A 14,489-nucleotide genomic window follows, 5' to 3' on the forward strand; every position below is an offset into this window, starting at 1 on the left:
ATCTCCCCCCTTTTTTTTTTCCTTTTTAGTTTTGAGACAGGTGCTTGCTACATAGCCCAGAATGACCTCCATGAGCCTCCTGCCTCAGACCTGATATACACCACTACACCCAGCCCATAGCAAAGAATTCTAAGTACTAGTGTAGATTCCAAAAACCTAACTTGTTACCCACTTAATGAATTATGAAAACTTGTGTACATGCACGTATACAACACAGGTTAGGTTTTGACTCTCCACAGACACTTTTCAGCCAAAGGTGTAGAGGCTAATACTGAGCCTCGGGTCAAAACACATTGGGGCAACATTATTTTTAAAACTGTATCAAGTATCTACATTCTCTACTACTTTTATAAATAACATGCATGAGAAAAAAATGAATTTTTTAAATATTCCTACTTCTGTCAAAATATACATGGAGTCTCTAATCCTAAAACTCTGGGGAGACTAAGGCAGGAGGATCTAAAGTTCAAGGCTAGCCTGGGCAACTTAAGTGGGAACCTGTTTCAAAATAAACTAGGGTGAAAAGGGGTTGTGTGAAGGCTTTGCATTCAGTTCCTAGTACACAACACACACACACACACACACACACACACACACACAAAGCATCTGAGGAAGCCTCCAAAGCAGAATGTCAGAGACCAACAAATTCACAAATCCTTATGTATGACAGAAACTTCTAAGATTAGCAATTATCTGTTTCAAACTTTCTATTTGTGTAAAACAGGAAAACATCAATTTGTATAGAATGTCAGAATAGGTTTAGTAATAAATCTGGCTTGACATGAATGTGGTTATTTTCCCAGAAAAATGATAAAAATGCTTAAATTAACTCAAGATGGAAGTAAAGCTATAATCTATACTTGTCAATTCATTTTGTTCTAAATATTACATATCTGCAAGTGAATGTTGTTTTTTTTTTTTTTTTTTTCTCTCCTGTTCAGAAACATACAACTTTTTTCATGAGCTGGTAAGATCCAGATGCCTGAATTGAGAATTGGAGGGGCCAGGGAGATGGCTTAGTAGAGTAAGCACTTCCCTGGCAAGCGCAAGGGTCTGAGTTCAATCCTCAGTTCCACCAAAAAGAAAAAAAAAAAAAAAAAAAAAAAGAGAGAGAGAGAATTGGAGTGGGGTGAGACAAGGTGTCCTTATGTAGCCTAGGCCAGCCATGAACTTTTAGTGATGCTCCTGCTTCAGCCTCCCCATTGATGGGTTAAAAGCACAAACTGTCAAATCCAATCGAGAATGCTATTATTCCTTAACCCATTAGTAGGCTTGCTATAACAATTTATTTTCCAGGATTAAAAGATTTTTTTCTCAGGGCCAGGGAGATGGCTCAATAGAATAAGCGCTTCCCTGGCAAGCGCAAGGGCCTGAGTTCAATCCCTGGTTCCACCAAAAAAAAAGAAAAAATGTTTTTTTCTGATGTTATACCCACCTTATTTCATAAATGCAAAACCATCCGGACTTATAAGACCATGTTATTTTAAGTAACAAAGAGATTTCCCTATTATCTGAAACACTATACTAAGCCCATATGAATTTTGCTGCTTATTTACTGTTTTCTTTGCAGCAGCAGTGAAGACCTAGAGCTAAATTTGTAATTAAATCTCATCTCCAGGAAGAGACTTCCATACTCGAAGAACCAACCCCTTTTTATTACTAAAATGTGATTTGCAATGTATTTTTATCTCTTTTTCATCCTTCCCTCATTAGCTAAGATACAATTTATATGTCACTGAATCTGTCTAGCACTCCATAGTGCTCCTACAAAAATTAGTTAACCCTGAAATCTTTGCCTGGTAATTCCAAAGCCAATGTAAAATACTATAAAACATAAACTTGAACAAAATATCATGTAACATTTAATAATTGCAAATATATTTATTACAATTTACAGATTAGTTAAGTTATATACACAAATAGAATTTGAGCTATAAAATACCAATGAACTGGTGTAAAGAGGCTAATTTAAAGTTTCTAGAACCCTAACTTCACCTTCCTTAAATTATAAAAAATAAAATCTGGTAGTTTTGATTTCAAGTTACAGAGGAGAAGGTGTTATCACATTTCATCACTAGAAATGTAAATTTCACCTGTCTGTACAATCCCTTTCCCGTGCTACATTGACACTTAAAGCACCATTACAAGACTTTATTATATAAAGCATTTACTTAAAACCTCTCAGGATTTTCTTCTAAAGACTGGCAGAGGCTGTGGGCTGAGGGGTGGATATCACTTGAACATTTGGAGTTGGGATGACAGTGACATAAATTTTCTCCCTTTCAGACCCATTATACAAAAATCCCTTCTGCCCTTTTCATCACTGTCTGATCACTTCTAAAGGAAAGTGGTATATAGGGAAGAATTCCTAATCAAGGTTTTACTCATTAGGTGGTAACGGTGGATTCCCAATGTAACAATTTTCCAAAGACCATTGAATGTAAGCTGCCCTATTATTTTCCAATATGTAGAAGTGCTGGATTTCAGAAACACAAAATACAAGCTAAGTCTCAAACAAAGCAGTATGCTTCTGGTTGGTTTAAAAAAGAATGCCTCTGCACTGTCTCACAGCTTTTTACAAGGCAAATGGCACCTGCTTTGCAACTGACGCAGCTGCAGCTGGGAACCAGACTGCTCCTATACTATTAAACCACCCTGCAAGGGCAGTCTCACACAGGACTGAAATGGAGGTGCACAAAACACACAGAATAAGGGCTCTTCAAAAATCTGGCCAATTGTTATGGTACTGCACTCTCGGTGTACCAACAAATATACCTAACAGTGGAGGCAGTTCTTAAAGTGGGCCAAATAAAATAATGACCAGGTAGGTTATAAACTGAGGTAGTAACCCACCAGCACATTGGATGAAAAATACATCCTCACACTACTAGGTACAAAACTAAGTGGTCACGTACTCTAACGCTTTCCACTGCCTGTGGCAGGAGACACCTGGAGGAAAAACAGACCATTCAAGAGTTGGCTAACATCCCTTCAACCTAACAGATACGCAACATGTGAAATCTAACTACATAAACCAACCACAAGCAGTCAATGCTAAGACTTTAAATTTGGGCTAAAGATATTAAGACCTTCTAACTGTTAAATCTATAGTTTCCCCTTTTCTGAAAGTATGAACCTTGTCATGTCTTCTCTCGTTATTAAAATAGTAGAGCACAATAAACCTGAACATTAACTGAAATTAGTATTTTACATTTCAAACTTAAGAATCCAGAACTGCCCAGTTCCACGTTTACAATGTCACCCTGACACAGGTTTTAAAAGTGACAGTGCTGAGGCATATTAATAACACTGGTGACTGTTGAACACATAGAACAAAACCCAATTATTGACATGTCTCTTATCTTCCTTTTAGAGAATTCTATGCTTTTGAGTTTAAAAACCAAATGCCTATGATACAATTATTAACTTTTCCAGAGTGTTTTACAATTTCTATCCATTTAATGTTAACAAAAAGTACACTCACTCAGGAACTAAAACATATTCAAAACGCTCTCCAAAGAACAGAAATCAAAAATATCTGATATTTAAAATTTGGCAGAAAGAGGCAGTTTCCCCCAACTTGCAGAAGAGTACTGCACGTGAGTATGTTGTGGCAGCCCTTGGAAATGTAAGTAGAAATTAATGTAAAAAAAGAAATTCACCATATACTTTCAAAAAAATCAATCTTAAAAGTGACACAAGATAATGTTCTTTAAATGTATAACCATATACCTGGTTATATTTTTAGCCTTAAGGTGGACAGGCTAAATCACTGAAATAGAAAAATATACAGAAAAACCTAAAAGGCCACTAATTTCAGAATGTTGGAGAAAGGGGAGCCAAAGCTTTTACAAAAACATACATGATTTAAATTAGAACTGAAAATGGGACTTAAGCCCTATAAATATTGTTCCCAAGAAAACAAGTTTTGAAAGTGCAAAATTAACAACTCAAAAGGTCCCCTTCTATCTCAAGGAAGGAAAGGACATTTAAAACCACATCTAAATAACTAAAAATAAAATAAGAAAAGATTAAAAGTCATATATCCTTCATTGTCAGGGCTGGCTTCAAACCTAGTTTCTATATAGGAAATGTTACCAAAAAAAAATACTAAATCAGAGGTCATTGGATTAAGTTAAATTTCCTCTAATTTAAAAGACAAAACAAAACAAAAAACAAACAACAGCTACAAATATTCTTTCTTTTGGTACTGGGAATCAAATTTAGGACCTCGTGCTTGCCAGCCAGGTGCTGTGCTGCTGAACCACATCCCCAGCCTCCAATAATTCTTTTTAAGAAGAAACCTCTAAAGAAAGAGGTAGTGTATGCTAGGGGCAACACACTGTCAACTCAACATTGCTGGACAACATTAAATTCTTTGATGCATATGTTCTGAAGTCTATTAAACATTCTTTCTCTATACTCAAAAGTCAAGCAATATCCAATAGCATCTTCTGTTTCTTGAATTCGTTTCCGGAACCTGCATGCATCCCTTGCCAATTCTTCCCATGGTCCTTTGCGATCCTCATCACCACTTACATAATACTCAGTAACTTCTTCAACAAAGGTTACCTGTAAAGACAAAAACTAATTTTAATAATTCTCTTAAGATATTACAATTAAGACTGAGAAGTTATATCAGTACAGGTACAAAGTCTCTATGATGAATGTGTTTGTTATGTATATCTAAAATGTATCAATAAAAATCTGATTGGAAAAAGAAAAAAAATCATTAGGTCAATAACCCTTCATGCTGATTTTTCTTTAACTTGTAGTATCTTATAGGAAACTTATAGTTTTGTTCCCAGCGACATCTAAAATTTTTAAAAAGGATCTAAGCAGATGGTAATTAGATAAAAAGTGAACAACTGCCCTGAAACTTGCATAATTCTCTTTCTCTTACACACACACACACACACACACACACACACATACACACACACACCCCATCCCCCCCAAACATACACCGGTCTCCCCAACTCTAGACTTGGTTTTTAGTGTTAATAAAAATGGTTCAGGTGGAGAACAAAGACTTTCTTACTGTTAATCCTTGCTATGCTTTAATATGTAAGAGAAATACAGTTCTGTGACAGTTTCCAAAAAAAAAACTGTTGCACAAAATTAACCTCTATGACCCTGGAAGCTAATGTTTTTATCATAGTGAAGACCTTAATAATATTTTTATTTCTACTCTTCAATTTAAAAACCTTGTGTATTTCATTGCTTTCCAAAATTTGAATCACTGATTTTTACATTACTTTTATAATTAAAGTATAAGAGAAAGTTACTTGGCAAGCAAGGTAAAGTATCTTTAAGGCTGTGCTCAAGAGACTTTGGAGTTAGAATTTTAAAGCTTTAAAAATATAAATGCTGTTTGGTATGTTTGTAAATTTACTGTTTTCCCTACTTCTTAGACATGTTGAGAATTATTGATAAAAACACTGTGATTTTATTTTTGTTTTGTTTTTGGTACTGGGGATTGAACTCAGGACCTTGCACTTGCCAGGCAGGCGTTTATTCTACTGAACTATCGTCCCCGCCCAACACTGTGAATTTTAGAATTTTTGACATGTAAGTAATGTGTATGTAAAAGTAACATACATATTTTAGCAAAGCACCTGGTAAGGACAAGGTCCTTAGTTCAGTTCTCAGTGCCAAAATATAGATATAAAATAAACATAATAACAAGTTAAAAAAATACTGAAGCACTGTATTCAGTATATTATCATACATGAGAGGGTATCCCTTACCTGAAACATTTGGGACCAGATTTTGAAGTGTTTTAAGAGTTCAGCATATTTGCATGAACTTTACCAGTTGAGCACTCTTAATTGGAAATCCAAAATACAAATTTTTTGAGCATCATGTTGGTACTCAGAAAGTTTTAGAATTTTCTGTTAGGGAGGCTCATGTACATGAAACTGTGACTATTATACAAGATGACATGTAATGAATAACAATCCCTACTTGTTACAAGTGCTTTCTACTTAATCCCTAACTTAATTTCTAATAAAGATGTTATCAAACTAAGCTATCAAACTCAAAAAGTATAGAATTGCTTTAAACTATGTTTAACAGTTACATCAGCTAACCCCACTGAGGCCCTACTACTTTCGTTCCCTTTACATCAGGCCAAGGAATACACCTGAGGATAATTAATAGGATGTAACACCTTACAAGATATTGCATTCTAGTCGTTATTTATCGTCACTGAAATAAATAATAACAAGCACTTTTATAGTGTTTATCATATGCCAGCCTCTTTTCAAAGAGTTTTATAATTTTACCTCATTTAACTCTCAAGTCAAATCTGTGAAGTGTAAACTATTATCCCATCGTACAGATAAAAAGAGGTTAACTGACATGGTTAAAATCACATAGCACCTAAGAGGTATAATCAGGATTCTAACACTGTCTGGCTCTACAATATGCATTATTCTGCCAGGGTTTGAAATATTTTAAGCTCCTAGAACTGAGGGCCTCACTCCAAGAATTAGGTACTACCCATTTTCCACATACCTAAAGAATGGCAGGTAGTTAAAGCCTGTCTAATAATTGAGACATACATCATAAACTTTTCTAAGTTTGTTTCTCTATAGTTCAATCGATAGTCTCACATCCACTTCACTCATTTCATTGTACTCAATGAGCTAAAATCAGACAGGAGACTGGCCTGAGTCACTCCAAAGATATTTACTCATCTCACCTAAATTTTGTAACTGCATGGGGCTGTCTGTGGATGTGGCTCAGTGGTAGAGCAGGTGCTGAGCATACACAAAGCTCTGGATTCAATCTTCAGCACCAGACACACACACAAAAAATCCCAAAATAAATCTTACTTTACAACGAATACTATTCTCATCGAATAAGTGGCTGGATGGAGGCCAAGAAAGTCAATCAAGCTATTTCTCAGGTCTAGTGGTCACCCTAATCTCTTGGCCCTAACCACTCAGCAGTTCAGAGCACAGGTCTCCAGAAGCCAAGTGTCCCACTTTGGTTCTTGCCTACTCACTCAAAGTAGGTCATTTTGTCAGGGGTTCCTAAAAAGGATAAAAAGTTCTTTTAGCATATCGCAGCATATCTCATACCAAATGTGAGCTAAAATTTAATTTTTGATGTGACAGATTAAGACTTGTCTTACTACCACCGTTAAAAAAGATTTTCTATCCTAGGAATACTTTCAAAGTTTTAAATTAGTCATTTCCAATGGATTGTGGTACTATGAACTTAGATCTCCCTCATGCTGCAGAATCTGAGGTCACTAGTAACTCACTCACTACTCATGTCTTCCCAAACAAAGGTACAGCAAACTAAAAAAACTTCTTCTACAATACTTAGATACCCTTATGATTGGCATGGGGTTTCTTTTCGGTTAGTAACCTCAGCTGAGTAAAGCCAAGTTTAAAACACTTCCCAAATTAGGGGCCATGGAGATGGCTCAATAGAATAGGTGCTTGCCTGGGAAGGGCAAGGGTCTCAGTTCAATCCCTGGTTCTGCCAAAAACCAAAGCAAAAAAAACACTTCCCAAATTAGATGAAGCTGACAATACAGTAAAAGACAAAAATGGTCTAGAGGTTTTAAAATTAGCTTGAGAGGGGGTGGGAGATAGCTCAGTGGTCTAGGGAGCTGGGCGCATGCCTGTAATCACAGCGCTGGGGAGGCTGAGACAGGAGGATCACTACGAATCCGAGCTGTGTAGTGAGACCCTGTACTAAATAAATAAATAAATAAAACTAGCTTGAGAAGGCCGGGTGTGGTGACACCAACCTGTAGTCCCAGCCCCAGCATTTGGGAGGCTAAGGCAGGAGGATTGTTGTGAGTTCAAGACCAGCCTGAGCTACCAAGTGAGCTCAAAGTCAGCCTGAACTGCTGCATAGCGAGACCCGGTCTCAAAAAGACAGACAGACAGACAGACAGACAGACAGACAGACAGACACACACACACACACACACACACACACACACACACAAATAGCATAAGAAGAGGAAGCAACTACTCAAGATAAACAAATACAAGATCACCACTATTTGTAACTGGCCATTGTAACTAGTATTTCATTCTTTTAAAAAAAGAGTATCAGGGGGGCCTGGCCTTAGCTCAGTTGTTTAAGTGGCTGCTTCCACAAAGCAGTCAGCCTCAGGTTGCTGTAGTTCGATCCCCACAACACTACAGCCAGCCAAACCACCCCTCAGGGCATTTAGAGCAAAAAAAATAATAAAAAAATAAAAAAAGAGTATCACTTTGTGTATTGTTTTTAAATAAATAATGGTCAATCAAAACCAAGTAAAGACAAAAAGTATGGTATGTCACAACAAACCATATAAATAGTAAATGACTTATTTGATATATCGCTTTGGGCTCTAGTAGACAGGAATAAAGACAAGGTTGCCAATCAAATAAAAGATTGAGTATTTGCAAACAAATAACTATTTAAAACAATCTTCAAACTATGGCTATAACAGACCCTTTTCCAGCTCTAGAAAAATTAAGTCACAAGTACACCAATTTAGTATTTCTTTTCTCTAAAAGAGAACAAGGGGGCCGGGGAGATGGCTCAGTGGAGTAAGTGCTTCCCTGGCAAGCGCAAGGGCCTGAGTTCAATCCCTGGTTCCGTAAAAAAAAAAAAAAAAAAAAAAGAGACTGAGAGAGAGAACAAGGAAGCTGAAACAGTTCAGTCATCAACCCAAATGAAAATGGCAATTTCCTGCTGAAAACTATACACTGGGGTTTTCCTTTTAAATGAAACAGTTCTCTGTATCAAAGGAGAAACAGACATTTGAACAATCTCAGTCCACACATAGAACCCAAATAAGTTCCTCAAAAATATGACAATTATGCCTCCAACAAAGTCATACTACTGTATCAAACTCTACCAACACAGAACAAATTATCAAGACATGTTAAAAAGAAACTAACCTTTTTTCTTTTGATACACATGTGTTTTTCTACAATTTCATGCTGTAGCAAATTTGGACATTCATCTTCTTGGCGTCCTAACAGTTGCACCTTACAAGAAAGTAAGTTGTGACACTCAGAAATGGCCACCAAGGACTCAGGTGGTCTTTTTGAGTCAAGACAGGCTTTCAAATCTTTTCCTGATGTCTGAAAGGGAGCTGTAAAATTTAAAAGGTTGTATGGGTCATCAGAATTACAGAAAGAGTTCCACAGCTTGAGACTCTCTGCCTCATCTGCACTGGATTCCCAGTCATCTTCCTCCTCAGAATTAGAATCATGGGTCTCAGGAAAGATTTCAGCCTGGGGAGAATTCTCTAGATCTGACTTGTCAGACAAATCCTTCCCTGAATCAGAAGGTTCTCCAGGAACAGTTCTGGGAGCTGTCTGAATTGTTGCTGTAAAGTTTTGGGGATTATAAGGATCTCCACTGTAGAAGGAATTCCAAAGGTGGAGTTCTTCAGAGTCCTGCTCCAGGTCAGACTCTGACAGTGAGCCGTCACTATCAAAACCAGCATCTTCATCTTCCTCATCCCAACCTTCACCTTCCGAATCCGAACTTGTTTCCAGGTCGCTGGATGCACCTCCCAAAATGTAATCGATCAGCTTGTTACCGCAAGCGGGTCTGACAGAAAGGGGAAGGTCATCTTCTATGTCAGAGGAGTCGGCTACACTGACTTGGTCCTGCCCAGGCTGTTCTTCCACAGCTACCTCAACACATGAAAAGCTTTCCAAAGGGGCTCTTTTTTCCAGACCAAGTAGAACCTCCTCGGTCAACAGCTCTCTTTTTTCCTCACCAGACTCATGGTTGCCTGCTGGCACTGCTCCAGTAAGAGGAACAGAATGTGTTGTGGTACCTGCACTGTGTTGCACATCTGCCCGGAGAAGACCGTGTTCCTCCTCCAGGCTGTGGTAGCCATTGTCTTGGTCAGGTGTAGGTAATTCTTGTCCCTTGCCAGTCTGCTGAAGGAATTCCAGCCGTTTCATACGAACATGGTGGATTTCGGGGAGGCCTCCTCCGGAAAGAGGTGGATATCCCTGCCAGGAAGTTGCAGAGAATTCTGCAGGCAGTGCCTGGGAATGATAATGGTCTTCTGAAAGGCAGCTGTTCTCTGGAGTTAGTGTCTGGACACCAACTAGCTCGCCCCGTCCAGGGCGGTTCTCACAGCTGAACTCTAGCCCTGTAAGGCAGTCCAGGTAGGAGGGGTGCAGCAAATAGGAAACAACGCTGAAACTGTCCAAGCGCTGAACGTTTAGAAGGCCAGGAGGGCCAGAGCCACCTTCTCGGTTACTGAACAGATGGGCTTGAAGGCCTCTATGCAGCAGCTCCATGCCCCACAGCTGCTGCCCCATGAGAAAAGCATGGGTTGAAGGGTTCAAAGCTCTGCCCTCGGCTTTGAGCCCCAACCCTAGGTCAGAGGACGCACACTGCCACGGGTCCCCCTTCTCTTGCCAATCAAGGGGACTGGGAACTGAGCTGTCCAAAAGGTCGGGCTGCAGCTGCTGCAAGCTCACGGACTTTTTCTGCGCACTGGGGGCGGCCGCTTCCTCGCGTCCCTTCAAGGCTCTCAAGAGGCTGTAGCCTCCGGCGAAATCGAGCCATCTGGTCGGAATCAAGCCACCGAAAAGCTGGCCCCACATCAGCAGCTTCTGGAGCAAGCTAGGGAGCGGGGCGAGGAGCTGCGAAAGGAACTTCGTCCAGGAGCTGATCCGAGCCTCGGGCCGGGCAGAAGAACGCAGTGTGGGGGCCCCAGTGTTCTCCGGGACAGGCGTCTGCAACTTGGAAGCGCCCGCTCGCGACGGCCCAGGGAAGGAAGGCAGCAGGAACCAGCCCGCCCGCCGGGCGGCGCCTTTCCGGGAACTCCGCGTCCCCGGCTCCATCTCCGGCTACTAGTCTCTCAGATGCGACTCCGAGAGGGGGGCCTACACAGCCTTGGCCTTGCCCAGCGGCGGGGTCGGGGCTCGAGGCAGATTCCTGCGCCCGCGGGAGAGCCACACACGGCAGCGGCGTCGGCACCGAGCGGCAGACCACAGCACCGAGAGATTAGCACAGGAGGCGACCGCGGAGGCGAGAGCCATCCTGGAGGAGGAGGAGGAGGAGGAGGCGTCCTAGTCCGCGCGAGACCTCTCCAACATTTATGGGAGCCCTCCCGAGGCGGCGGCGGCCACTTTCCCAGGGATACCGACCGTTACGAGGCCCGAAGGAGCGCGCCGCCGCGAAGGCTGGGTAGACGGGGAAGCCAAGGTAGAAGCGAAGCCCAAAATGGCCGCAGAGCGGACGGCGGGGATGGACAACTTAGAGCTACCGGATGAGACGAAGGGCGGCCGGAGACTACGCCACCAGCCGGGCGTAACCCAACATATTTCTCAAAACCCCGGGGGCGGGTTTTTCCTCACACTTCCGCGCGGCGGCTGATTGGTCTGCCGGATGTCCCCGTCGGCTTCCTTACTCTCGGCGGAGCGGCTCGGCACGCGGAAGGTTGCATCAGCCAGACCCGATCTCTGCGCATGCGCGGGAGGCCGGGCGCGTGGTCTCCTAGGAGACCGCACCCCCCGCCCTCCGGGTTAAAGGGGAGGACTTGGAACGAGGGGGTGGGGGCGGCTCGAGGTAATTTGTGAATTTTCACCTGTTGTTTTAGGGGCTGGCTACTCTGGAAATGTATACGCGTAGTTTAGACTTATATATCGATGTTGCGGTGCTGTTGAGTGCTAAGTAGACCGTCGAACGGAGATCTGTACGATATGAATTGGGTAATGCTGTGTAAATGTATGTCTGGTATTAAAACAATCATCTGAAATGAATAATAAAAGTGAAAAAGCTCAATAAAAGTGAAAAGTATATTAATAATAGTTTTCATGGTAAAGGATTGAAATATGGAAATTAATTACGAGAAGTCATTGTTCCTCTTTTTGAGATGATAAGAAATGAATTTCGCGCGTACTGTGGCTTCCGCCTTAGGATTTCTAAATCACTAGTTAGCGTTGCCTGGGATCAAGGTGTGAGGTCCTTGCACCGTCCACTGGCAAGTGTACCCAGTGGGAATGAAGATTCAGGTGGCTTCCCCTTAATAAGACTACAGGGTGGGGGGCGAACCCAAGTCACAAAAGGGCAAGCCCCCCCAAATTATTCTCTGTCATCTATGCTTTTACCAGCAGGCCACAAGTTCAACTTACACGTCTTAAGCAACTGGAGCCACAGGGCCAGACAACCAGTAAGGGAAGCAGAAGCGACCATTAAAAAAAAATTGGCAGGTTTGTATTCTTGTGAATTTGGTGTTATTTCTGCTAAAACATTTTAATCAACTGCTCCACAGTCAAATGACAAGGACAGAAGGAGAGTAGTATTTAATGAAAACTAGGGACATGGAAAATTTTTTTGAGAGCTGAGGGAGGGGGAAGGCAGCAGCTCCTCCTGGGCCTGTTCTGGGACAACTCTTTTCTAGGAAATCAAGCGGTCCTCCATTTATCTGTTTATGCCTTACTATCGTGTTATCCATATCTGGAAATACATATTTTCTCAATCCTAAAGACTTTAGAAAAGTATATTAATAATAGTTTACGGGCTGGGGAAATGGCTCAGTAGAATAAGTGCATACCTGAGTTCAGAACCCCGGTTCCACCAAAAAAAAAAAAAAAAAAAAAAAAATTTCATGGTAAAAGATTCAAATATGCAAATTAATTATGAGAAGTCATTGTTCCTTTTTTTGAGACAGGGTGTAGCGGGCAGTTCAGGCTGGCCTGGAATTCACTTTGATCCCTCTGCCCAGCCTCTCCAGTGCTGGGGTAACAGCCACGTGTCACGCAAACCACACGGACACGTAGTACCTTTTTTTTTTAAATTATTTATTTATTTTTATTTATTACATTTATTTATTGTGTGTGTGTGTGGCCAGCTCAGCCCACCAGGGGGCGGGGCTGGCTGGCATGTGGTGCTGGGGGATTGAACCGCGGTCCCTGTGCTTTGCTAAGCTTGTTCTAAGTAGGTGCTTTAGACCACTGAGCCATCTCTCCAGCCCCACGTAGTACCTTTTATTGTAAAGTGGGGCTAATAGAATTCTGTCAGTGGGCAGAGGGCTAGAACTAGGTTCTCATGCAGCGCCAGCCACAGTTAGCGCACGGAGGGTAAACATGACTTGTTCGCCCCGTGCTATTCTGCTTCACAGGCTTCCCCTGCTTCCCACAGCCTGCAGAATAAAGGCTCCATTCAGCCTGTCCTCCCACGATGCTCTCCAGCCTCGTCCCCCACTTCCTCACATCTCTTCATGCATGCTGCGCTCAGGAACCCTGGGCTCGGTGCCCCTGCTTTCATACCGTTCCTTATGCTGGCTCTTGGCCAGGAAAGTCGGCACTTTTTCATGTTATTGACATTCTTATAACTCAAGATCCAGCTCAAATGTTACTGTAGGCTTGGAGCCTGGGCTGCCCTTTCCAGTCAGAATTCATTGAGCCCTTCCAGCATTTTAGGATGTATCCCTGGCAATGTTTGCTCCTGCTGCTCCCTGAGCTCCTCCTGAGGGCTGGATCCTACATATATATAGCACAGTGGTGTAGTGCCCTTGAGGCTTCTTGTTTGTTTGTTTGTTTGTTTGCTTGTTCCTTTGGGACAGGATCTCACTATGCAGTCCAGGCTGGCCATGAATTCACTATGTAGCCCAGACTGGCCTCAAACTGGCAGTGATCCTCCTGCTTCAGCTTCCCAAGTGCTAGGGTTACAAATCATGTACCACCCCACCCAACTCTGAAGTTCCTCTTTTGAAACCATTTTGAAGGATCCTTACAGTAAAAGTAAGACATATTTTTGTCAAAAATCTAGCTTTCATTTTCTTTCTTTCCCTCCTCATTCTTGCTAGACACGTGCTTTACCACTGAGCTGCATCCCTAGGCCTTTTCATTTTGTTTTGAAACGAAAATTCACTTGAGTTGTCCAGGCTGGTTCAAATTTGAAATCCTGCCATAATGCCTGCATGCATAATCATGTTGAGGTGTTTCCACATTTTTTTCTCATGAGTGTATAATGAAGTCTTCTACAGGATGTTTGGTATATGATTTTGCAAGAGAGTGGATGTAAAAGCAACTATAGGAGGCTCCCTCTAGTTTATATTATTGCAGACACAAAGATTTTGGGAACTCCCTTGTTTTCATTTTTGAGACAGGATCTCTTATTGTTCAGGCTGGCTTTGAATTCACTATGTAGCCCAGGCTGGCCTCAAACTCGGAGTGATCCTCCTGCCTCAGCCTCCCAAGTGCAGGTATTACAGGCATGTGCCACCACACCTGGCTGTCACTCTTGATACAACATCTTCTGTTTTGAAAAATAATTTTTTGTTTATTTACAATGTAGTTAGATGTTGTAGCACGTTTGTAATTCCAGAAATCAGGAGACTATGGTAGGAGGATAACTGTGAGTTCAAGACCAATCAGAACTACATATTGAGGGGGCCTGCCCCTTAGCTCAGTTCTTTAAGTGGCTGCTTCAGCAAAGCAGTCAGGCTCAGGTTGCTGTGGTTCGATCCCCACAACTCAAGCCAGCCAAAC

General features: G+C 41.7%; 1 protein-coding gene across 1 annotated transcript; it reads right to left on the reverse strand.

Annotated features, from left to right (window-relative positions):
- Window positions 1-1,608: 1,608 nt before the first annotated feature.
- Ppp1r15b (protein phosphatase 1 regulatory subunit 15B) lies at window positions 1,609-12,537 on the reverse strand. The gene is made up of 2 exons (XM_004625398.2): window positions 8,919-12,537; window positions 1,609-4,572 (listed from the first exon to the last, which is right to left on the reverse strand). Exons 1-2 carry the CDS (start codon window positions 10,833-10,835, stop codon window positions 4,351-4,353), a joined length of 2,139 nt encoding a protein of 712 aa, XP_004625455.1. The 5' UTR covers window positions 10,836-12,537; the 3' UTR covers window positions 1,609-4,350.
- Window positions 12,538-14,489: the final 1,952 nt, after the last annotated feature.

Source organism: Octodon degus, unplaced genomic scaffold, assembly GCF_000260255.1.
Source record: "Octodon degus isolate 3935 unplaced genomic scaffold, OctDeg1.0 scaffold00009, whole genome shotgun sequence".
Classification (NCBI taxonomy): Eukaryota; Metazoa; Chordata; class Mammalia; order Rodentia; family Octodontidae; genus Octodon; species Octodon degus.

Bases quoted from the DNA above. Each gene is read 5' to 3' on its own strand.
- Ppp1r15b (XM_004625398.2), bottom strand. From the start codon at position 10,835: ATGGAGCCGGGGACGCGGAGTTCCCGGAAAGGCGCCGCCCGGCGGGCG. The intron at 4,573-8,918 runs GTTAGTTTCTTT...TTGTCTTTACAG, and splicing joins TGTGTATCAAAAGAAAAAAG to GTAACCTTTGTTGAAGAAGT.